Source organism: Sus scrofa, chromosome 10, assembly GCF_000003025.6.
Source record: "Sus scrofa isolate TJ Tabasco breed Duroc chromosome 10, Sscrofa11.1, whole genome shotgun sequence".
Taxonomy (NCBI): domain Eukaryota; kingdom Metazoa; phylum Chordata; class Mammalia; order Artiodactyla; family Suidae; genus Sus; species Sus scrofa.
The window spans coordinates 48,399,299-48,424,914 of record NC_010452.4 but is presented as its reverse complement, the minus strand read 5'-3'; the positions used below and the strand labels follow the sequence as shown (position 1 = coordinate 48,424,914).

The 25,616-nt window shown below is 43.5% G+C and overlaps 1 protein-coding gene across 2 annotated transcripts; it reads right to left on the bottom strand.

Annotated features, from left to right (window-relative positions):
- Nucleotides 937-20,617, bottom strand: PHYH (phytanoyl-CoA 2-hydroxylase). Of its 2 annotated transcripts, XM_021063973.1 has the most exons (9): nt 20,368-20,617; nt 17,187-17,236; nt 15,307-15,417; nt 14,524-14,692; nt 10,348-10,429; nt 8,634-8,815; nt 6,100-6,249; nt 3,767-3,898; nt 937-1,257 (listed from the first exon to the last, which is right to left on the bottom strand). In XM_021063973.1, exons 1-9 carry the CDS (start codon nt 20,440-20,442, stop codon nt 1,204-1,206), a joined length of 1,005 nt encoding a protein of 334 aa, XP_020919632.1. In that variant the 5' UTR covers nt 20,443-20,617; the 3' UTR covers nt 937-1,203.

The window sequence follows — 25,616 nt, the reverse complement described above, 5'->3', positions numbered from 1 at the left end:
TACAGAGAAATCAGCAGAAGCAGTGAAGTTAGATTTAGGACAATGTATGCATTAGCAGAATGACAAGAAAGGAACTCTTTCTTCTTTCTTTCTTTCTTTTTAAAGTTTTAACTAGAAATTTTTAAAATAGGGAGTTCCCACTGTGGTGTAGTAGAAATGAGTCCAACTAGGAACCATGAGGTTGTGGGTTCAATCCCTGGCCTCACTCAGTGGGTTAAGGATCCGGCATCGTTGTGAGCTGTGATGTAGGTTGCAGACGCAGCTCGGATCCCGTGTTGCTGTGGCTGTGGTGTAGGCCAGCAGCTGTAGCTCTAATTCAGCCCCTAGTCTGGAAATCTCTATATGCCATGGATGCGGCCCTATAAAGCAAAAAAAAAAAAAAGAAAAGAAAAATTTCAAAAATAAGAACTGTGTCTCCTTGCTGCCCTCAGCTGGTGTAAAAATATAGTGCTCTATTAAAATAAATTCCCCCAGTCCATGCCCACTTGAAATCCAAACCGAAAGTACCTAAAATTTTTCCTAGACCTTGAAAAAGGTTAGGTTTCATTCATAAATGCTGAAGGTTTTCAGCTACCCTGCCCAATAAGAAACAGCAAAGGAAGTTACCCTGGTCTTCCTTCTTTACAGAAAAAGATTTGGAAAGATCCAGTCTCTTTTTAAGGAGTGGGCTTGGGCTGGAGAAACCACGGAAGGAATCCTGGGTCAGAACATGAGTATCCATCCTTATTTTGACCTCAATGCTTTTCTTAGGCCCTTTACTAACTGTGCCTCTAATATTCATTGTTTTAGATTTGAAAAGAAGTCTTTCAGGACATAAAATTGGGGAGGTGGTGGGATTTTCAGGGGAGGGTGCAAACAAAACTCAATACCCCTGCATTTCAGAGTATTAATTCCTGATCTGGTAAAGAGCTAATTGAATGAAAAACTGATGTAACATTTTAATTATACATCAATCATCTTTATTGTTTGCAACTCCAAGTTTTCCTTAAAACAGTGATATTTCACTTTCACTGTTTTTACATCCATTAAAGTCACTCCTCCCCACTGCAAAATTACCCATACACTGCAATTAGGACTTGATCTATGCACTTTGATTTTGTTAACAAGTGGATAGGAAAGATTACTTCATCTCAGGAGAAAACATTTTCCTTTGACACTTTGTTCCATCTTGGTTTTCTTTAAGAGTTTGAGCAAAGGGCTATTTCAAAGGCTGATTCTTTCTCCTTTCACGAGGCGCCCTTTCCATGTCCATACATTCTGGAAGTAATGCAAACACAATGAATTTATTAGACACTTCAATTTACTATGCACCATAAGACAGAGTAGATTCCTAGCATCTACAAATAGTTGAATAGAGAAAACAAAAACAAAAAACCTCCAAAATAGTCATAACAATAGATAAGCCACATTCCGAGACTCCAGTTAATTTACGTGCCAAAATCTAAAATCATGTTTTATAAGCCAAGATGGTGGATCCTGTATACAGGAAACCCTAAGGACTCCACACAAAAACTACTTGAACTGATCAACAAATTAAGCAACATAGCAGTATACGAGATTAACATTCAGAGATCAGTTGCATTTCTGTATACTAACAATGAAATATTAGAAAAAGAATATAAAAATATCTTTTAATATCACACCCCCAAAAATTAAATACCTAGGAATAAACCTGACCAGGGAGGTGAAGACTTACATGGTGAGAACTATAAAACATTAATCAAGGAAATTAAAGAGGATTCAAAGAAATGGAAAGCTATTCTATACTCGTGGATTGGAAGAATTAATATCATTAAAATGGCCATACTACCGAAAGCAATCTAAGATTTAATGCAGTCACTATCAAATTATCCATGACATTTTTCACAGAACTAGAACAAACAATGCAAAAATTTATATGGAACCATAAAAGACCCAAAATTGACAAAGCAATCCTGAGGAACAAAAACCAAGCAGGAGTCATAACTTTCCCAGACTTCAGACAATATTAAAAAGCTACAGCAGGGAGTTCCTGTTGTGGCGCAGCAGAAACAAATCCAACTAGTATCTGTGAGGATGTGAATTTGATCCCTGGCGAGGCTTGGATCCTGAGTTGCTGTAGCATAGGCCAGCAGCTGTAGCTCCCATTCGACCCCTAGCCTGGGAACTTCCATATGCCATGGGTGTGACCCTAAAAAGAAAAAAAAAAAAAGCTATGGTAATCAAGACAGTGTGGTGCTGGTACAAAAGCAGACATAAAGAACAATGGAACAGAATAGGGAACCCAGAAATAAACCCAGACACCTATGGTCAATTAATCTTTGACAAAGGAGGCAAGAATATAAATAGGAAAAAGACAGTCTTTTCAGCAGGTGGTGCTGGGAAAACTGGACAGCCTCATGTAAATCAATGAAACTGGAACACGCCCTCACACCATGCACAAAAATAAACTCAAAATGGCTTAAAGACTTAAATGTAAGACAAGGTACCATCAAACTCCTAGAGGAGAACATAGGCAAAACATTCTCTGACATCAACCATACAAATGTTTTCTTAGGTTAATCTCCCAAGGCAATAGAAATAAAAAAACCAGTGGGACCAAATCAAACTTAGAAGCTTTTGTATAGCAAAGGAAACCATAAGAAAAACAAAAAGACAACCTACCGAATGGGAGAAAACAGTTTCAAATGATGCAACTGACAAGGGCTTAAACTCCAAAATATACAAATAACTCATATAACTCAACAGCAAAAACAACCCAACTGACAAATGGGCAGAAGACCTGAATAGACATTTCTCCAAAGAAAACATACAGATGGCCATCTGGCACATGAAAAAATGCTCAACATCACTACTTATTAGAGAAATGCAAATCAAAACTACAATGAGGTATCACCTCACACCAGTCAGAATGGCCATCATTAATAAGTCCACAAATAAATTCTGGAGAGGGTGTGAAGAAAAGGGAACCCTCCTTCACTATTGGTGGGAATATAACCTGGTACAATCATTATGGAAAACAGTATTGAGGTTCCTCAGAAAAATAAATATATAACTACCATATGACACAGCAGTCCCACTACTGGGCATATATCCAGATAAAATTACAATTCAAAAAGATCCATGTACCCCTATGTTCATTACAGTGCTATTCACAACAACCAAGACATGGAAACAACCTAAATGTCCATCATCAGATGAATGGATCAAGAAGATGTGGTACATATACACAATGGAATACTACTCAGCCATTAAAAAAGAACAAAATAATGCCATTTGCAGCAACATGGATGCAACTAAAGACTCATACAAAGTGAAGTGACTCAGGAAGAGAAAGACAAATACCAAATGATACCATATGATAGCACTTGTATGTGGAATCTAAAATATGACACAAATGAACCTATCTACAGAAAAGAAACAAACTCACAGACATGGAGAACAGACTTGTGGTTGCCAAGGGGGAAGGGGCAGGAGTGGGATGGACTGGGAGTTTAGGGTGGTAGATGCAAACTATTGCATTTGGAGTGGATAAGCAATGAGATCCTGCTGTATAGCACAGGGAACTATATCCAATCATTTGTGATGAAACATGATGGAGGATAATGTAAGAAAAAGAATGTACATATATGTATGACTGGGTCACTTTGCTGTATGGCAGAAATTGACAGAACATTGTAAATCAACTATAATAAAATTTAAAAAGATAAATCAGGTATGAGAATTACTGAGCATCTGAAGAAAAAAAAAAACAAGATCTTTACCTTGTCATTTCATACAAACATACCTTCAGACTGCCAGTTTCCAAACCATAGAATTTATGGGTTAAGTCTACAATTTCCTTTTCAATCTTTTCTTGACTGGTGCCCTTTACGTCAATGTATTTGCAGTCAGAAGCTGCAAAATGGCAGGAAATTGCCTGTGCAAAGTGAACCGATTCATGTTAGGAAAAAAAAAAAAAAATCCCGTTGATACCAGCAACCAAGGAAGGAGTCTTTTTGAAACTTAGTTCTTTCACTTATTATTCACTTTTGAGATTGAATGCCATTCTCATTTGTCCTGAAACATTCTCTTGATGGCTCAGCTGCTTTTTTCCTCCCCAGCCTGAGGCTAATTGAGAAATTACAAGATGTTTTTCACTAGCTGTGTTATTTATTTTCCAAAGGTATATATGGGGCAGGAAACATAATTATGTAAGAAGGAAGTCTTTTAACTTTTTGGCATTTAATTTTTCTAATGAGTGGATATTGCCAAACCCTACAAAGGAATGTATACCAGGGTCTTTCATCACCTTCTCAGCTACAGAAGTTAGTTACTCAACTGAGTTTGTAATGAGTTAGTATTTCAGTGACCACAGATTACAGGGAGCAAAAAATCTGAAAATTCCTTGGAAGGAAAATAATACAAGCATACTCCTCTCAAATCAAAAGGAGTTCCTGTCGTGACGCAGCAGAAACGAATCCAACTAGGAACCATGAGGTTGTGGGTTCAATCCCTGGCCCTGCTCAATGGGTTAAGGATCCGGTGTTGCTGTGAGCTGTGGTGTATGTCACAGAGGTGGCTCGGATCTGGCGTGGCTGTGGCTGGCAGCTGTAGCTCCAATTAGACCCCTAGCCTGGGAACCTCCATGTGCTGTGGGTACGGCCCTAAAAAGCAAAAAAAAAAAAACAAAAAACAAAAACCAAAAAACAAAAAGGACATTTAAGGTCTGAGAGCATTCACCTACAATATGCATCTAGTTTCCTTCTAAAGATGTGGCTAGAAGTTCCTTGGCACTCTCTGTTCTTGAAAAAGTTATAAACAAATCTAACTTGCAAGGCAATAATTAAAACTCACCTCCCTTGTCACAGGTTAATTATCTTAAGGGGACTGCACCCATCAGAAGCGCCTTCTACTTTGCCCCAAATATCAAATTTCTAGGCAGTTGAGTCCCAAACTCCACTTCCCATGGAAGCCCCAGTGGCATCCCAAGCCACACTGGGGCCTGAGACAAAAGGGAAAAAAACACACACTCCTACCTGTATGCTTTTATGTATCTGTAATGGGTAATATTTCCCCAAATTTTAATGTAGTTAGAAAATACTGAAAAATTACCAGAGTTCCCATCTTGGTTCAGCGGTAGCAAACCCAACTAGTATCCATGAGGATGTGGGTTGGATCCCTGGCCTTGCTCAGTGTATTAAGGATCTGGCATTGCCATGAGCTGTGGTATGGGTCACAGATGCAGCTCGGATCCCGTGTGGCAGTGGCTGTGGTGTAGGCCGGAGGCTACAGCTCAGAGCTGACCCCCAGCCTGGGAACCTCCATATGCCAAGGCTGTGGCCCTAAAAAGAGAAAAAAGGAAAAATTACCAAGTCAGTGTATTAAACCCATTGTTTCCAGCATCATGCCTCTATCCCCCATTTGCACAGTTCTGAGGGTCATGGTAGTGGAGAGTCTGATTTTGCTTATATTTAAAAATTTTGGTATCGTGCTCACTTTGGATTTTTGGGCACTGATTTTGATTTACTTTACTGCATTAAAATATTATTTAACTGGATTGCTCAGGTGGCTGTTTCTTTGTTTGTTTGTTTGGTGCCCCTGAGGAGAGTGCCTTCTTGTCTCACACACCAATCTTGTTGAGCCTATGGATTTTTGAATGAATGGACGATGCAATCTGACAACTAATCCTTGGCCTCAAGGAGACAAACTGGAAAGCTTCAGCCCCAAAGAAACCCCTAATATTTCATATCAACAGCCATGTTATCATGGGGAGATGTGAGCCCACAGTCCTGTCAGATTTGCTGAATTTTATTTATTAAAAAAAATTTTTTTTTTCCGTTTCAGGGCCGCTCCTGCAGCATATGGAGGTTCCCAGGCTAGGGATGGAATCAGAGCTGTAGCCACAGGCCCATGCCACAGCCACAGCAATGCGGGATCCAAGCCACATCTGCAACCTACCTACACCACAGCTCACGGCAACACCAGATCCTTAAACCACTGAGCAAGGCCAGGGATTGAACCTGAGTCCTCATGGATGCTAGTCAGATTCGTTTCCAGTGAGCCACAGTGGGAACACCCTGTGACATTTTTGTTCCTAACACATTCATCTTCAGAAAGAGCTGTGAGGTTAATCCATACCTTCCGGAATCCTTCAGTTTTGTTCCGACCAGATCCATGGATGAGCAGAGGATGAAAGAAAACAGTGTCTCCTTTCTCCATTGTGACATACACCCGGGTGTTATTTTTGTCATAGTCCTGGATCCCATGAAACATGAGGTTAACTCCTCCCTAATATACATGAGAGAAACCAAGTCTGTAAGTGAGGAAGTCAATAATGAAAACTTTTGCTTTTTTTGGGGGGTGGGGGGTGCTGCTCCAGTGGCATATGGAAGTTCCCAGGGTCAAATTGGAGTCACAGCTGCCGGCCTACACTACAGCCACAGAAACCCAGATTCAAGCCACATCTGCGACCTATACCACAGCTCAGGGCAACATTGGATCCCTGACCCACTGAGCAAGACCAGGGATCGAACCCGCATCCTCATGAATACTAGTCAGATTCATTTCTACTGCGCCACAATGGGAACTCCCAATAATGAAAACTTTTATTAGTGATTCATCAGGAAAAACAGATTCTCTGAGTTCTTCAAAGAGAAAGAGAGAAATAAATTAGATTTAAAAAAAGAAAACAATTTGAGTATACAAAAGCTTCTCAGATGTCTGGCTTCAGAAAGCCACATGTTGACATTAAAATCATGGATTTTTTTGGAGTTCCTATCGTGACTGAGTGGAAAACAAATCTGACTAGTATCAATGAGGACACAGGTTTGATCCCTGGCCTCGCTCAGTGGGTTAAGGGCCCAGCGTTGCCATGAGCTGTGGTGTAGTTTGCAGACTTAACTCCAATCTGGCATTGTTGTGGCTGTGGTGTAGGGCAGCAACTACAGCTCCGATTCAACCCCTAGCCTGGGAACCTCCGTATGCCATGAATGCCACCCTTAAAAAAAAAAAAAAAAAAAGACAATAATAATAGTGATAATATCATGGATTTTTTAAAAGAGATGAAAAACTTGGGATTTCCACCTACCCTTCATTGCTGATTTATAAATGACGATCCAGATCAGTTCTGCGTTTCCTGCAGGAGACCACCTTTCCAAGCGAACCCATAATCCACCTTTCCCAATGTGATCTCCTCAAGTTCTCCTGGAACTTTTCATTTCTTCTATAACTCAGAATATCTCTAAGCTAACTATTCTCCCAAACTGGGGGAGAGAAAATGCTCAATTTTCCTGAGCTCCAAAACCACTCATTGTCACGTCCAGAGTAAAGAAAGAATGGTCAATTAAAACATTGTGTGTGTTTACAACTACTTGCAAAGTTAGTTATTGCTTTAGGTAATGGTTCTGTCTTTATGGAAGAAACTAAAATGAGACATGACTTAAACTTTGCAAGCTTACGTGGGTTTTTGGAAAGCAGCATCCCATTTCCCTTCCTAAGACTATCCCGAGTCCAAATTCCTGTTGGGGAATTATTTCCCTACTGTACTGTGTTGACACTTTGACCCAGTGACCTTTCCTCCTGCTCAAGGTGGACATGTGACCCAGATAAGTCATTCTGACCTCCCACTGCAGCCACTTTGAATCTGAGCAGAGGATCGAAGAGACCAGACATAGTAAGGGTTCAACTGCCCACACCAGGTGCCCCACCCCAACTGTTCCCAATGAGTGAGGACTCCCGTTTTCCTGCCCCCCAGAGCTGGCCAGCCTTTCCTCAGCATGTGTATGCAGTGCTCCCAAATACTCCCTTCAGCTTAAGTCAGTGAGAGCTACTTCTGTTCCTTGCACCGCCTTCCCTAAACTTCAGCTTACTTCTGGATTTCAGATTTTCTATCAGAATCTAGACCCAGATATTTTTACTTATCACTAATCCTCGGTGCAAGAATTCTAACTCAATGGCACCAAAGTTCTGAAAGCCTTTTTTTGGTGACATCTTTCAGAACCACATCCATTCTGTTTACCTTAACAACACGTGCCCTTCCCATTCTAATCACCATTATGGCCTTTTAAGACCTTATTGCCTAACCTAAAATGCTAAGCGTCTCCCCTCTGGTTTCTCTGCCTCTGGAAGTCTACCTTCTGTGCCAGACCACAAGATTATGGCTCTTGAAGAACTGATTTGATCTTATAACTCATGGGCTCAACAGCATTTAGCAGCCCTCCAGCATCACCAGCTGAACTGATAAACCGTGGAACAGGTGTGCAATGGACGAGTACTCAGCCTTCCCCAGATGCTCTCTCTGCTGGTCTCTCCAGATGGAAGGAGACAACCCCGCCTTCTTGACTGCAAGAGCCACCATTCAGTGTATGAGCCTCACCTGGCACTTGGTACACACATCCGGTGTCACACCTCTGCAATTATGCTTTATCATCTCAGACCCTATACAGCACCACCAAAGTTCCCTCCTTTGGTTGGCTTTCAGACTCTTGTTGCAAGAACAAACATCATCATTTTGTCTGACATCCTTAAATTCCCTGATTCTTACTCCAAATCCTAGAAGAACGTTTTTTGAAGAAAGGAAATGTCATCGCAGGGGCAAAGCTCCTTATGTATACTGACGTGAAATCAAAAACACAGAATGTTCTGATCAAAACTCAGCCTCTAGGCAGACTTACGTCCCACTGGGGATAATCGTGCGGTTTCAAGGTGCCTTTGTGAGTTCCTGGGAACACAACCAGACAGCCATTTTTCCGGTCGATGTGCTCCATGGCCGTCCAGGCACAAACAATGTTATTGCTGGGCCTGAAGGGGAAATAGTGCAGATCCTGGTGCAAGGGGTGACGGGATGTCTTCTTGCCTGAAACAGAAGCCAGTGTTAAAATAAATAAACTTGAGACTCAGAATTATTGTCCTCTGATTGAAAAAACAGAACAATGACCTATCCTTGCCAAAACTAAACAGGTGGAAACAATGCTAAAGAAAACCAGCCTCAGAGTTCCCATTGTGGCTCAGTGGGTTAAGAACCCGACAGAGTATCCATGAGGATGTGGGTTTGATCCCTGGCCTCGATCAGTGGGTTAAGGATCCAGCGTTGCCATGAACTGCGGTGTAGGTCACAGAAGCAGCTTGGATCCCGTGCTGCTATGGCCGTGGCGTAAGCCTGCAGCTGCAGCTCTGATTCCACCCGTAGCCTGGGAACTTCCATATGCTACAGATGTGGCCCTAAAAAAAGAAAGAAAGAAAACTAGGTTCAACAGAAAAGCACCAAATTGGAACATCAAATCAGCACAGTCACCAGATCCTGTCATTCTTTCTGGTTTTCTGGTAGCCTAGTAGTACTTAGACTGTTTTCTAACAAGCTGTACCTGTGTCATCCCCTCTATTGTGGTTTATTCCTCTGCAACTGGTTTGGACACAGAGCTTAGTATTCCCCCGCCACAAAAAAAGTTTGATTAATTAAAGGCTCTGGTCAAATTTGAGATTCTCCAGTAGCCTTCTAAGTGGCTAATACAAAAATATACTCATTAATAAATTACCTACCTAAATAAAAGGCCTCAGATGCTTCTTCACCAACTTAAAACAGTTAATCTTCACCAAACTAGAAGCATTTGGTGTACAGTCACTGAGTAGAAAAGAGCTACTATGACCACATTTACACGTTTCCGTAGTTTTGCCCTCAGAACATGGCTCCCTGGGTCCACTGGGTCCCTCCAGGCAAGACATCCATGGAGGCAAAGCCTTGATGATAAGCTACAGGCCTGTCGGGTAAAACTCCCCCAGCCACTGGGAGGAAGACGAAGTACAAAATGAAGGTCACAAAGCAGGCTGATTTACTGCTGCTGGAATAGCAGAATTTCTCAGTGTGAACCAGAAGCCATCTGCCTTAGAACTCTGGGTATGGGTAATAAAATGCAGATTCCTGGGTGCTATTTTCTGAACCAGTCTCTCCATGAGGGAGGTCTTAGCAGCTGCATTTTAGCAAGCCCAGGAAATGTTAGGAATTACTCTGGTATCTGATGTATAAGAAGTTTTAATTTTGTTAGTAATAACAAAGGCTTCAGAGCAGGAAGGCAGAATCCACACACTCAGGCACGGGTAAGAGTGGGTAACAAAGCTTAGAGATTTTGAATAACAGGAGTCTGGAGTGTAGACTTGGTCATGTTTATTAAACTGCATCCAGGAGCCAGCTGTCTGAAAACCCAGGAATAACTCTACAGGTAATATCAGAGTCACTATTATACTTCAATAATACAATGTAATCATGTTGGAATGTGATCTATTTTAAGACTTAGTAGCTTTGCTATAACCAGAACATCAACCTTATGTACTTGTAAATGAAACACTTTTTCTTTTGTTTTTGCTTCTTGTTAACAAATAAGAACCCTTTACCAGTATCTGGAGGTTTGTTTATCAGCATTGTATGCATGGCCATAATATTGGGTCCAGTGAAGCACTCCACATACTTCAGAATCTAAGGGAAGAGGGGGAAAAATTTCATGGGAAATCAGAGGCACAGGCACGTGGCACAAAGTACACCTGTCTATACAAGAACCCAGAGAGCAATAGCTTAAAACAGTTAATCGGTATTTTATAACCTTGTAAACAAACCATGGAAAAGTCAGCAACTGGGAAATCATTAGAAGTTTATAATACTCTGAATTAAATGGCTTTGTGGAGCCAGCTGGGAAGCAGTAATTACTTCTTGCTCCTTCTACAAGAAAGACATGAGTTTCTATGGGACATCAACTGCAAAGGACAGGAATACTCTTCTTTTAAACAATGCTGTTGGAAGTTGCCCAGTGAGAAGGCAGCTTCTTTTTCTTCACATTCTTAGTAAGAGGGGGCCATAAGGAGTTCCTATTGTGGCTCAGTGGGTTAAGAACTCTACATAGTCTCTGGGAGGATTCGGGTTCAATCCCTGGCCTCTCTCAGTGGCTAAGGATCTGGCGTTGCCATGAGCTGCAGCATAGGTCATAGATGTGGCTCGGATCTGGCATTGCCATGGCTGTGGCATAAGTCACAGCTGCAGCTGTGATTCGACACCAGCCTGGGAACTTCCATATGCCACAGAGGCGGCCTCAAAAAGAAAGAAGAAGGAAAAAAAAAAAAAAAGCATTCCCGTCGTGGCTTAGCGGTTAACAAACCCAACTAGTATCCATGAGGACACGAGTTTGACCCCTGGCCTCCCTTCAGTGGGTTAAGGATCCGGGATGGCTGTGAGTTGTGGTATAGGTCACAGCTCGGATCTGGCATTGCTGTGGTTGTGATGTAGGCCAGTGGCTATGGCTCTGATTCAACCCCTGGGAACCTCCTTTTAGGGTGCAGTCCTAAAAAAAAAAAAAAAAAAAAAATGAAGGAACCATGAAAAGACCCAACAGTTTTGCAGGGTCATGAGTAAGGCCAAGGGAGAGAGAGCAGAGGCTCAGAGACTGCTTCATAGTCGGCAGCGCCGTTAATTCAATAACTCTTTCCTGAGGTCTGTGAACCAGGCGGAGTGACTGGAAACGGGGACATAAAAGTGAACAAGATAAGCAGGCCACTGCCCCCATGGAGTTTATATTCTGGTGGAAAGAAAGATGTTAAACACATAATGACATGGCCTTTGTGGCTGAGACCCCTACTATGAGGAATAAGCTGCAGGGGGAGCATGTGACAGGGAGGGCCACCTCCTACATCAGACCCACCTGGAGGGGATAACAGTCAGAAAGGACTCAACAGTGTACGCCTACTACCTGCCAGGGGCTTTATATACCCATCAACTCTCTTAAGCCTTACCATAAGCCCCCAGAGTTCATGTTCCCACCATTAACAAACCTTTGAAAGTGCCCTTTGTGGCTTTGTGGTAACAAACCCGACTAGTATCCATGAGGATGCAGGTTCAATCCCTGGCCTCCTGCAGTGGATTAAGGATCTGGTGTTGCCGTGAGCTGTGGTGTAGGTCGCAGACTCGTCTCAGATCTGGTGTGGCTGTGGCTGTGGTGTAGGCTGGCAGCTGCAACTCCAATTAGACCCCTAGCCTGCGAACTTCTATAGGCCGTAGGTGTAGCCCTAAAAAGCAAAATAATAATAGTAATAATAATAATAATCTTTTGAAATGAACATCCCACATGAATAAGATGCCCAAATTGGCAAAGCCAGTTAAGTGAAAAAGATGGCATTTAAACTCCAGTACTGTCTGACTCCAAAAATGAAGCACATTATACTGCTTTCTCACTATTTGATCTCTCAAGTGTAAGGAATATTGGCAATTTGAGTATGAAACATTTGAAATGTTACAAAAATCCTAGGAGTCAGGCCTCATGCCTTTTTTTTTTTTTTTTTTTTTTGTCTTTTGTCTTTTGTCTTTTGCTGTTGTTGTTGTTGTTGCTATTTCTTGGGCCGCTCCCGCGGCATATGGAGGTTCCCAGGCTAGGGGTTGAAACGGAGCTGTAGCCACCAGCCTACGCCAGAGCCACAGCAACGCGGGATCCGAGCCGCGTCTGCGACCTACACCACAGCTCACGGCAACGCCGGATCGTTAACCCACTGAGCAAGGGCAGGGACCGAACCCGCAACCTCATGGTTCCTAGTCGGATTCGTTAACCACTGCGCCACGACGGGAACTCCCTCATGCCTTTTTAATAAGAAGTTTGTTTTGGGGTTTTTTTTTTTTTTTTTTTTTTTTTTGGTATTCATTTAGGCTGGTATTTTCTAAACCCTAGTCATTCATTTAAGAGCCATCCTTACTGTTTCTGTACTACTTTGCAGTGCTTCCCAAAATATTTAGCCAATATTTTCCCTCAATTACCTTAACTCACTTCTTTTACTTAATCTTATCCTGAAATATATTCAAGGAATATATTCTTGGAATCATACGTTTGAGGTGCTGGTTCATTTTCTAACACACATCAAAATAAGTACCTTGCTATTAAAATAATGCCTAGCTCCTAAAAATCATTGCATGAACCACCAGCTAGGTGATTCATACATTAGAGAGGTAGGCAATATGAAAGTCCTGATAGAGCTTAATCTACTACAAGCCGCCTGTGATTTCAAGCTTTTTATCCTTGATCTACTCACACGACCTCCACTTCCATATCAGGACCTGAGGTTAGGAAGAGTGCATGGTTCAGAGGGGTTGCTTCCCTCCCCATCGCCACCCTAAGGGGCCCGATGTCACAGGTGGTTCACCTGTACCTTCTTTCTTCATGAGTCAGATTTTCTAACAACACTTGGGGTTACAATTTCTAATAAGTACTTTATACAAAGTGTCCTTTAAAACCATTCTCAGTAAGTGGTTATAAACTGTAGTACATGTATGCAATGGAATACTCTGCTGTAGTTTACAAAGTATAAAGTAAATCCTTAGATATTAATATGCAAAGATGGCTCAGATCTCCAAGTGGCAAAACAAGGTGACAACCAGTATGTTCCCATGTTATGCAATAGGTGGGGTTATACAAATATGCTTGGTGATACCTGAGATAACTAGCTTAATTCACTTTTCATGTCATGCCCTTCCATACTATTTGGATATTTTTATAAATATGAATGACTCTTAAAGAATAATCTTTTTTTTTTTTTTTCTTTTTTGGCGACCCATGGCATATGGAGTTCCTGGGCCAGGGATCAGATCCGGGCTGCAGTTGCAACATAAGCCGGAATTGTGGTAATGCAGGATCCTTTAACCTACTTACTGTCCCAAGCCAGGGATCAAACCTGCATCCTGCTGCTGCAAAGACAGGGCAATCCTGTTGCACCACAGTGGAAACTCCATGATTAATCATTTAAAAAAAAAAAAAAAAAACTAGTTTAAATTTCAAAACAAACTCACCTCTACCTACCAGATTAGTAAAACAAAAAGGATTTATAATAAATAGCTTCAGCACTTTCACCCCATTTTCAAATGTGAAAAGGACACCCTCTTGCTTAACTCTCTCTCCTTACTACAGAATTTCTGCTCTTTTTTTTTTTTTTTTTTTTTTTTTTTAAGGACCTCACCCCTGGCATATGGAAGTTCCCAGGCTAGGGGTCAAATTGAAGCTGCAGGCACCAGCCTACACCACAGCCACAGCAACGTGGGACTCGGGCCTCTTCTGTGACCTGCACCACAGCTCACAGCCAAGGCCAGGTCCCTGACCCACTGAGTGAGGCCAGAGATTGAACCCCAATCCTCATGGCTACTAGTCAGATTCATTTCTGCTGCGTCACAGTGGAAACGCCACAGAATTCCTGCTCTTCTTAACCAAAAATAATTTGCAAAATTATGAGCAGGATTTCTCAATCTTGGCACGACTGATATTTTGGGATGGATAATTCTTTGTTTGGGGGAAGGGGTGACTCTGTGCCTTAGCGCATCCCTGGGCCTCAGGAATGCATCCCTGACCTCTACCCATTAGAAGCCAGCAGCACATATCCTCCTGCATGACAACCAGACATATCTCCAGACAGTGCCAAGTATCCACCACAGCTCTAGGGCCCCAGGAGAAAGGGGCTAGATAAAGTAAAAAATAAAATTAGAAGATTGCAGAGGCAGGGGTGCAGGTGGGCTGTTAAAGAGAAAGAAAACATGAGACGTTCTTGAACCTCAGGAAGGGTGCAGTATCTGAAGAGCTCCTTATCTTCTTGGAAATTTTGGACCTTGGAGACCATTTTCTCACATGGAACATATTCAGATTTGCCAATGGACACATCTCTCATCAGCATCAATCCCAGTGGTTTCACCTCCTCTCTGCAGATTCTTTCAAACTGAACCCTAGAAAATTAAATTGGCAAATGATGTCATCACCGCTGGCCCCAAGCACCTGCATGATCTTGTTTTGTGGAAGGACTCGAAGGTTTGGGGGTGGTTTCTCTGCATTAAGTTGGCCTCCAGCCCCAGACTGAATAGTTCTGATGAAAGGAAGGAGAAAATGGCCAACTTGGAAGGGCCTGCCTCTGGATTGCAAGGCTGGAATTCAGATATTCCTGAGCTTAGCAAACCAGTGGGAAAATACTGGTGATTTGGTTTTATCTGAATAAAACAGCACACACTTCCATAGCACTACTAAGTGTCCAGCCCTGTTCAAAGTACTCTCTCTTTTACCTATTTAGTCCTAAAAAAATATGATATGAGTACATTATTTCCCTCATTTTGCAGATAGAAAACAGTCAGGGGAAGGTGCAGTAAACAGCCCAGGGCATAGAGTGTTAAGTAATAGGACTAAGATTAAAGCCAGCCAGTCTGGGTTGAACCCAGGTTCTGACACCACTTCCCAACAAACCCAATTCCTGAAAAATATCTGAACACACATGAGCTAATCTTATTCATAGTCCCATTATATACGCCTAACACATATTTCTGTAAAACACCAAACAGAGTTACTGTACCTAAAGCGTTCAATATCAGCATCAGATACCAAATTTTTAATGACAAGAAACCCATTTTCTTCATAAAATTGTCTCTGTTCTAGGCTTAGAACATTATTATCCCGAGTATACCTAAAGGAGAAAAGAAATCTCACATAAGTACAATTTAAAAATCACAGCCTAGGAGTTCCCGTTGTGGTTCAGTGGTTAACAAGCCCGACTAGCATCCATGAGGACGCCGGTTCAATCCCTGGCCTCAGTCAGTGGGTTAATGAACCGGCGTTGCCAGGAGCTGTGGTGTAGGTCACAGACTCGGCCCAGATCCCGAGTTGCTGTGGCTGTAGCGTAGGCTGGCAGCTGTAGCTCCAACTGGACCCTAGCCTGGGAGCCTCCATATGTCTCGGGTGCAGCCCTAAAAAGACCTAAATAAATAAATAAAATTTGGGGGAGTGGGGGGATGTGCTTGGGCGGTGGGATGGAAATCCTGTGAAATGGGGTTGTTATGATTATTATACAACTACAGATGTGATAAATTCATTTGAGTGATAAAAAAAAAAATCACAACCTAGGAGTTCCCGTTGTGGCGCAGTGAAAATGAATCCAACTAGGAATCATTAGGTTGCAGGTTCAATCCCTGGCCTTGCCCAGTGGGTTAAGGATCTAGCATTGCCATGAGCTGTGGTATAGGTCACAGACAAGGCTTGGATTCTACGTTGCTGTGGCTGTGGCTAGGCCTGGCAGCTGGAGCTCTGATTCAACCCCTACCTAGCCTGGGAACCTCCATATGCTGGGAGTGTGGCTCTAAAAGGACATAAATAAATAAATAAAAATAAAAATCGCAACCTAACAGTATGTTTCAAGAACGTGAGAGATGTTTATACCCTTCCCCTCAACATTTGTTTCTACAACTTTAAGCATATAATCTGAAAAAATTTTCAAAACTTTAAATCCCAAGCATTAATAACTATTGCCAAAAGATGGAAGTTATATAATTCAGTTATATAATTAATGGAAGTTGAAGTTATATATAACTAGTTAGGTAATTAACTAATTATACTGTATCCACTCAATGGGATCTGACTCAGGCATTGAAAAAAAAAATGAAGGGCAGGAGTTCTTTGGTGGCCTAGTGGTTAAGGATGTGGGGTTGTCATTGTTGTGGCGTGGGTTTGATTCCATGCTCAAGAACTTCCACATAACACAGGTGTGGTGAAAAAATAAATTTAAAAAATAAAAAATAGGATTTCCCATCATGGCTCAGCGGAAACGAATCTGACTATCTGACTATCATCCGTGAGGACGCAGGTTCGATCACTAGCCTTGCTCAGTGGGTTAAGGACCCAGCGTTGCCGTGAGCTGTGGTGTAGGTTGCAGATACGGCTCAGATCTGGCATGACTGTGGCTGTGGTAAGGCCAGTGGCCACAGCTACGACTAATTTAAGTGAGATATACTATGCCTGAATTTTAAAAAATAACATTATATAGTTTCTGACATGTTTCCTCCTTTGAGTTCCCGTTGTGGCTCAGCTGGTTAAGAACCAGATTAGTATCCATGACGACACAGGGTTTGATCCCTGGCCTCGCTCAGTGGGTTAAGTATCCGGTGTTGCCACGAGCTGTGGTGTAGTCTGGCAGCTGTGGCTCCGATTCAACCCCTAGCCCAGGAACTTCCATATGCTGCAGTTGCAGCCCCCCCCCGCAATAAAAAAGGCAAAAAAAAAAAAAAAAACAGGGTCTTCAAAATTTTCCACAATCATTCTAATTAGAACAAGTCCTGGAAATGGAGGATTTGTATAATAAACTCTCATCAGGCAACATGTAGATTATGTCCTAGTTACCACTAGAAAAAAAAAACCTTTATATACATTATATGGTTAAAAATTAAAATTAGATCTACTTACTGGAATTGTTGAGGTTGGAACTTGGCAGCCCCTGAAGTGGGATGAGCTGTCTGGGATGTGAATTAAGGCAATTAAAGTAAAATTTAGGAGTCAGCCTTTTCTAGAAAGTCCACCCTAGACTGGTTTTCCCAAGGGAAGGCTAGACCTAAACAGTGGTGGTGTAAACTAATTACACACATAAGCTCTGATGCACAACTGCGTACTTTGTTTCATTTTCACAATAACTTGATGAAAGTTAGCCCAAGGTTATCTTCCTGCTGCCCAGGGCAGGAACCCTAAGCTGGGGGAGTGCGCTCAGTACCTGGTCCAAGGTCACCCAGCAGAAAACTGTTGAGCCAAGACCTGGCCCATCCTATACCTCATAGCTTCTGTCTATTGTATTCCATACGTCTGTTCTTTCCACTCCACTATAGTGGAAAGGCTCTATTCTAGAAATAGGGAGAAACGTGCTATTATTCAAAAGAGGCATTTAACCTAGTGGGAATCCAGTCTAAAATACTGGGAATGGAGTTTCTGTCATGGTGCAGCAGAAACGAATCTAACTAGGAACCATGAGGTTGTGGGTTCCATCCCTGGCCTCGCTCAGTGGCTAAGGATCTGGCATTGCCGTGAGCTGAGGCGTAGGCCGGCAGCTGTAGCTCCGATTAGACTCCTAGATTGGGACCCTCCATATGCTGCGGGTGTGACCCTCAAAAGACAAAAAGACAAAGAAAAATAAAATAAAATACTGGAAACAGTTTGGCTGGTCATTAAAAAAAAAAAAAACTGGAGTTCCCGTTGTGGCTCAGCAGGTTACAAACCCAGCTAGTATCCATGAGGATTCGGGTTCCATTCCTGGCCTTGCTCAGTGGGTTAAGGATCTGGTGTTGCCGTGGAGCTGTGATGTAGGTCACAGATGCAGCTTGGATCCTGAGTTGATATGGCTGTGGTGTAGGCCTCCAGCTGCAGCTCTGATTCCATATGCTATGGGTGAGGCCGTAAAAAGAAAGAAAGAAAAAAAACCCTGCACTATGTTTGATGTTTCAAAAATTATTCCTGGAGTTCCCATCGTGGCTCAGTGGTTAACAAACCCGACTAGTATCCATGAGGATGAGGGTTCAATTCCTGGACTCACTCAGTGGGTTAACAATCTGGCATTGCCATGAGCTGTGGTGTAGGTCTAAGATGCGGCTTAGCTCGGACCCTGCGTTGCTGTGGCTGTGGCGAAGGCCGGCAGCTGTAGCTCCAGTTCAACCCCTAGTCTGGGAACTTCCATATGCTGCAGGTGTGGCCCTGAAAAGACCAAAAAGAAAAAGAAAAAAAAAATGATTCCTTATCCCCAAAACCACCTTTCTTTAGAACCAGTTAAGATTGGGAAGAAATTGCCACAAAATTTCTAGTAGTCTGCTTAAGCCACACACTCACTGAAAATCTAGACAGAATTGTCCAATACCCAGAGCCACTCACCACATCTGGCTATGTCCATGAAAATGAGTTAAAATGAAAACTGCAGTTCCTCAACTGCACTGGTCATATTCCAGGTGCTCACAGCCACAAGTGGCTACCATATTGGACAGTGCTGGTGGAGAACCCTTCCCCCCTGGCAGAAAGTTGTACTGGACGGTGCTGCTCTAGGAAAGAGATGAAAAAAACCACACTGTGACTTGGAAACGCTATTACAGGTCCAGTGGGATCAGAATATTAAATTTGAAAAGTAGTAACAAACGGAACCCAGAAAACAGTCTAATTCCAGTTATATCTAATCCCAGGACCTAGTGTGGTTCTCACAATTGAACTTGAATCAGAAACAAGTGAAAACAGATTGCTGGGCTTCCCCTCCAAATATTTTGATTTCACAGGTCTGAGAGGAGCCTGAGTATCTGCTTTTCGAACAAGTACCCAGATGATTTTAATGCTGCTGGTCTGGGCACTGCACTTAGACTACCACTGCTTTTCATTCAGTGACCTTAGTCAGCAGTGTAAATCTGCCCTAGCCTCTGTAGGAAGGTTTTGTCCCCTGTAAAATGAAATTACATTATTACTTGGTTTCCCTTTATGTTTGTGGACAGGACAACATTTACAACCGTTCTGATACATCAAGCCTTGGAACTCAGCAGAGAGAGCAACAATAAAAAAGGGAAGGAGACAGCCAGTAAAATCGTCTTAGGAGAGATTTCAGAATACTAAATACTGAAGAACAGAGGCTAATCCGCTTACTTAAGGAAAAAAATCCCAGGCCCAGTTTTCTGTGAAGCTTCCCAAAGTTTGCCCTGAATAAGAACATTTAATCTGAGCAGGCCAAATATAACCAATCCTATAAAGCATCTTGATTTATGTGTCTCACAGTGACATCTCTCTGGATCCACTACCTGTAGCGTACACATTCTCCGGGGCTTGACTTGGGGTGGACACTGCATACCTGGCCCTTCTCCAGGAGACAGTGTAAGCTCCTGAGTGCTCCCCTGGAGAAGGAAGAGCTGGGGGCAACCGCCCTGCTATCCTGCCACAGCTTCTTCCTGTAGCTCTGCCCCCCTGTTTAACTGTCTTGGTCTCTCCTCTGTGGCAATTAGACAGGGCCCAGTGCAGAAAGTGACAAGGCAGGGAGTTCCTGTTGTGGCTCAGTGGTCATGAGCCTGGCTACTATCCATGAGGACTCTGGTCAGATCCCTGGCCTCACTCAGTGAGTGAGGGATCCAACACTGCCAAGAGCTGTGGTGAAGGTCACAGAGGAGGATCAGGTCCTACACGGCTGTGGCTGTGGCTGTGGCAGAGGCCCCATAGCTCCGATTAGAACGCCAGCTTGGGAACTTCCACATGCCTCAAGTGCAGCCCTAAAACGCAAAAGAAAGAAAGAAAGAAAGAAAAGAAAAAAGAGAAAGCGCCTGGGCAGCAAAGGCAGGCCCGATGGGGACGGCTTCTCACCCACCCCTCCCAAAGCTGGGGAACAGAGGCCCTGAGAGGCCTTCGGTCGCTGGGGCCAGGAGTTACAGGCCCCCGGCCGGGCAAGTTCCCCTCTAAGGCCTTCCCGCCTCGGCTCCTGGGGACGCAGCAGCCCTCCGCCAGAGCCAGGAAGAGATGCAAGCGTCACCGGGTGGGTTTGGGGTGCGGGGCACGGCGCCAGGAAGAGCCTGTGCGGAGGCTATGAGACCCTCCCTGAAAGCCACCACCCTTGCAGCTCGAACCACTCGCACCCAAAGGATACGACGGCCCCAGCGGAGCTGCCGCCAAGGTGTTGCAGCAAGGTGTTGAGGCGGGTGTACGCGCGGCCTCTCTCCATGGGCTCGGTGGGGACCCCAGGCTGCCGGGCCGCCGCCCAGTTTAACTCTGCTGGCGACCCCGCCTCCGGGTGGTGTGACGGGAGGGGTTTGGGGCGGACCCGGATCCCAGTGCTCCGCCTCCGCGGCCAGGCGCTGTGCCACTTCCACCCGGAGCGCCCTGTTTCTAGAAGATCCCAAATATCATCCCAATCGCACAGAGCAGGAAACTGGTCCTCAAGGGCTCAGTCACTGGGTTAAGATCACTCAAGAAGAAATCGAGCCAGAACATAACTCACATGCTTAACTGCATAGTTTCGATGTATTTTATTCTACGCGCTGCTGAAGTTTGGCCTCTGTCTACGGTGCCGAATTGAAACACAGAGACAAGAGTTTTGGGTAGAGGAGGCAAAGATAGGGTTATTGTTTTTCCAAGCAAAGGGGGCGCGGGGGCGGGGATCACAGCAGGCTAATGCCTTAAAGATTGTGCTCCCCCTTGGAAAGAATTGCGAGGAGTTTTACTGTCAAAGGAGAAAAACAGGTTTTCAGACAGTCATCAGGTTTGGGACACACATGCATTCATCTTTCTTTGGAGAGGGATCTTAGTCATCAAAGCTGGAGTCAGATGATCTTGGCATGATCGTGATGGTGGTGTCCTGGGTTATTGCCTAGAATAACAGTACTTGCCGAAGGGCATGTTGAGCAAAGACTGGAACAAAGCTGGCAAGTTCCTGAAAAACATCATGTACTAATAATGATCTTTAACCCACAGGCAGTTGTGCTCCGGATACCTAATCTTTACATTGTGGGTGATTGTGTTTAGGGTGCTGTTAAGCCAGGGAGAAGGACCAGGAAGGACTCTAAGCTGTTCAGTTGTAACATGTTCATGTCTTGGAGTTCCTCTTGTGGCTCAGCGGAAAGGAATCTGACTAGGAGTCATGAGGTTGCAGGTTTGATCCCTGACCTCGCTCAGTGGGTTAAACATCTGGTGTTGGGTGAGCTGTGGTCCTGTCTCGGATCTGATGTGGCTGTGGTGTTGGCTGGCAGCTATAGCTCCGATTGGACCCCGAGCCTGGCAACCTCCTTATGCTGTGGGTGAAGCCCTAAAAAGCAAAAAAATAAAAAAAACCAAAGTATTCATTTCTCAAAGAAGCATAAGGAATATGACTTTTCTCTTAGGTGTATAAGATGCCTATATTATTGCGTATTCCTTGAGAGGGAACCAGGATTCTGCCTCAAGTCTGTACTATTGTTTCTTGACTGTTCCTCCCTTGTCTTTGCATCTCCTTCCTTCCTTGGTCAGCAACTGTCTGAACCTGTCGCTAGGAACTCAGGGAAGGTTATGGAGGCTGAATGAGGCCCATTTCCTAAGAACAAGAAATAGGGGGAGTTCCCGTTGTGGCACAACGGAAATGTATCTGGCTAGTAACCATGAAGTTGCGGGTTCAATCCTTGGCCTCGTCAGTGGGGTCCAGCATTGCCATGAGCTGTGGTGTAGCCACAGGTGCAGCTTGGATCCTGTGTTCCTGTGGCTGTGGCATAGGCCAGCAGCTGTAGCTCCAATTCAACCCCTAGCCTGGGAATTTTCATATGCTGCAGGTGAGGCCCTAAAAAGCAAAAAAAAAAAAAAAAAAAAAAAAAGACAAAAAAAGAAATGGGGACATAGAAAGGCCTTTGTGCCCAGGAGCCCCACAAGGCCCTGCTTAGTTACATATGACTGATCTTTCCACTGAGCTGCTAAAGGAATAGACATTCAAAATGTTCAGCCCTTGAGATAACATGTGCTTTTCAAAAGGAGCGTTTAATTTAGTGGGAATCTGTCGGGAGCCATAAGGCTGCTCCAGTAAAGAAAGCAAAGCCACAGTCGGCACCTGCATGAGGCTTGTCTGGTTAGCAGAGCTACAGACAAGCTGAAGAAAGAAGAAGGATTGCAGAGCAATCCCTTGAAAGACATCGGCTCCAGGAAAATAAAAATGATATCCCCTAAAAAATATGTTAATCTATTTTTCTGTGTTTATCCTTCTTTTTCTATCTCCTATTCACAGCTTTCTTACAGTTAAAGATTTGCCCTGGGTACGTAAAACACTTGAACCAAAACAGAATGAAGTTATTTAAACAATGTAATGGAAAAAGCCTTTGTTTTGGAGTAACACTTTATGGCACCTATTTTGTGAGAGTATACAGGGGAAACTTATGATTTCAGTCCCTTTACTTAAAAAGAAGTTTGGGGCTGGGAAAATGTTGTTTGGCCTATAAATTGCTATTTTCTATAATAGATATATGTTTTAACAGTGTCACTTGTAACTTTCATCCCTTGTGGGGGCATTTGTTAATTTTTGGGTATAATACTCCTTTCTATTGAAATTGGCGGTTTGGAACTTACATAAATCAGCACAATAGGTTAAATGCTTAGCTTGCTGGCGCCAAATAAATCGTGATTTTAAGAATGTCATGAGCCCAAGTCTTTCATGCGTTTTGTTAACTACATACACCTTTAGTTAAAGAATGTTAGGTATCATAGTTTATTACTTATTAAAGCTTTGTTCTTAATATAGAATAGAATAGCTACTGTTGTTGACCTTTTAAGAAAAATACAGTGTGAAACTTTAAGTTTGTAATCTTGAAGGAAAATCTAAAGTTGAAAGGAACATGTTTTAACTAACCTTTTTTTTTGTATCTCAGGTGGAGGGAGCAAAAGGGCTTTAAATCAAATGTTAATGTCAAATCTTACACAAAACCTAATTGTGATAGGGTATAAAAACTGATGCTTTTCATTTAATAAATTGGGTCATCTGCAGCATGCAGCTGAGGAGTTGGCTCCAATTCTTTCCGCGCCGTTTGTAGCCCATCCTCTCCTTCGGCACTCCCTGGCTGCTGGGGCTGGACCTCGGCAGGAATCCAGTGTAAAATATTAAAGTTTTGATAGGGATGGAGTAGGAAATTTACACAGGTGATTGTGGAGGTCCCAGTAAGGGACCAGATGGAGAGGGAGACCTCTGGAACTTTGGGAGATCACTGTAAATTAATAATTGCTCAAGAGAGCCGTCAGAATGAGGCAGGCTTGCTTGACTAGTGGAGGCACAAGATTTGCCTCAGGTTATTTATTGTGCATGGGATGGGGTGAGACGCACATTCAGGTTCAGACCAAGGGCAGGAGTTTAAAGACCACCCTACCGCTGATTTGAATAAGCACCATGAAGCACCGAGTCCTAGTTTGACCTTATAGGGTCAAATACTCTTTTACTGGATAACAAGGAGAAGTTATTACCCTTTAAGAAAGAAAAGAGATGTCTCCCCACCCCTTCCACCCAGCCGCCCCTCCCCTTGGATCATAAAACTGTAGCCCACATAATCCTCAGGGCAGAACCTCCTTGGCCACCTGCTTGCATCTCTCACAAGCATCCTATCTTTTTTTTTTTTTTTTTTTTTTTTTTTTGTCTTTTGTCTTTTTGTTGTTGTTGTTGTTGTTGTTGCTATTTCCTGGGCCGCTCCCGAGGCATATGGAGGTTCCCAGGCTAGGGGTTGAATCGGAGCTGTAGCCACCGGCCTACGCCAGAGCCACAGCAACGCGGGATCCGAGCCGAGTCTGCAACCTACACCACAGCTCACGGCAACGCCAGATCGTTAACCCACTGAGCAAGGGCAGGGACTGAACCCGCAACCTCATGGTTCCTAGTCGGATTCGTTAACCACTGCGCCACGACGGGAACTCCACAAGCATCCTATCTTAACAAATCTACTTCTTGCCTGTCACTTTGTCACTTGCTGAATTCCTTCTGTGCTGATGCGCAAAGTTCATGAACCTCAGTAAATTCAGGCACCAGGTGAGTGATTCTAATTTAAAAACTGTGGGTTTAAGTCCCAATCCGGTTCAAGTCATAAGTGCTGTCAGTTTCGGTTTGGCTGGTCATTTTTTTAAAAAGTGTAGGAAGTAAATGACTCCATGAAATGTCTAAACCATGGTCTAGTATAATTTTAAATTTCTTGGAATCCCCCTCATCATGGTTTAGAGGTAACAAGCCTGACTAGTATCCATGAGGGTGCAAGTTTGATCCCTGGCCTTGCTGAGTGGATTAAGGATCTGGTGTTGCTGTGAGCTGTGGTGTAGGCAGCTGAAGCTCTGATTCGACTCCTAGCCTGGGAAATTCCATGTGCCTTGGGCATGGCCTGAAAAAGACAAATAAATAAATTTTCTAAAGAAGCTAGTTTTTTGTTGGTTTTGTTTTTTGTTTTTTTAACAATTTGATGGGTTTGGAGATGTGTAATGGGAAACCATCACCTCTCAATTTTCTCCCATACTCTATCTCTTTGAGGCCTGGGGGGGAAGAAGGTGGGGCAGGGAAATAAGGACAGGACAGAAGATCCACCCCCTTAGCAAATTTTTAATATGCAATGAAGCAGTGTCAGCAGGATAAACAGCTCTAGAAATACACAACACAGCAGAGTGCGTGTAGCTGACACTGAAACTTTGTACCCTTGGACTCATCTCTCCACCCCCCACCTCTCCCATTCCCGCTCAGCCCCCAGCAGCCATCCTCCTCCATGCTTCCATGAGTTTGACTCTCTTTATTATTATTATTATTATTATTAGGAGGCGCTGGTGGCATGTCGAAGTTCCCAGACCAGGGATGGAACCTGTGCCCCAGCAGGACCTAAGCTGCTGCAGTGACACCACCAGATCCTTAACCTGCTGCACCATGAGGGAACTCCAAGTTTGACTCTTTTATACTTTTTTGCTTTTTAGGGCCACACCCACAGCATATGGAGGTTCCCAGGCTAGGGGTCAAATTGGAGCTATAGCTGCGGGCCCACACCACAGCCACAGCAACACAGGATCTGAGCCTCGTCTGCAACCTACACCACAGCTCACGGCAACAGCAGATCCTTAACCCACTGAGCAAGGCCAGGGATCGAACCCGCAACTTCACGGTTCCCATTCAGATTTATTTCTGCTGTGCCACAATGGGAACTCCAAGTTGGACTCTTAGATACCACGTACAAGTGGTATCAGGTGGTATTTGTCCTTCTGGGATTAGCTTATTTCACTCAGCAGAATGCCCTCAGGGTTTTGGCATGTTGTTGCAGATGGCAGGATTTTCTTCTTTCTTAAGGTTGAATAACATTCCTTTGTATGTATATACCCCATCTTCCTTATCCATTCATCCATCCTGGACATATAGGTTGTTTCCATATCTTG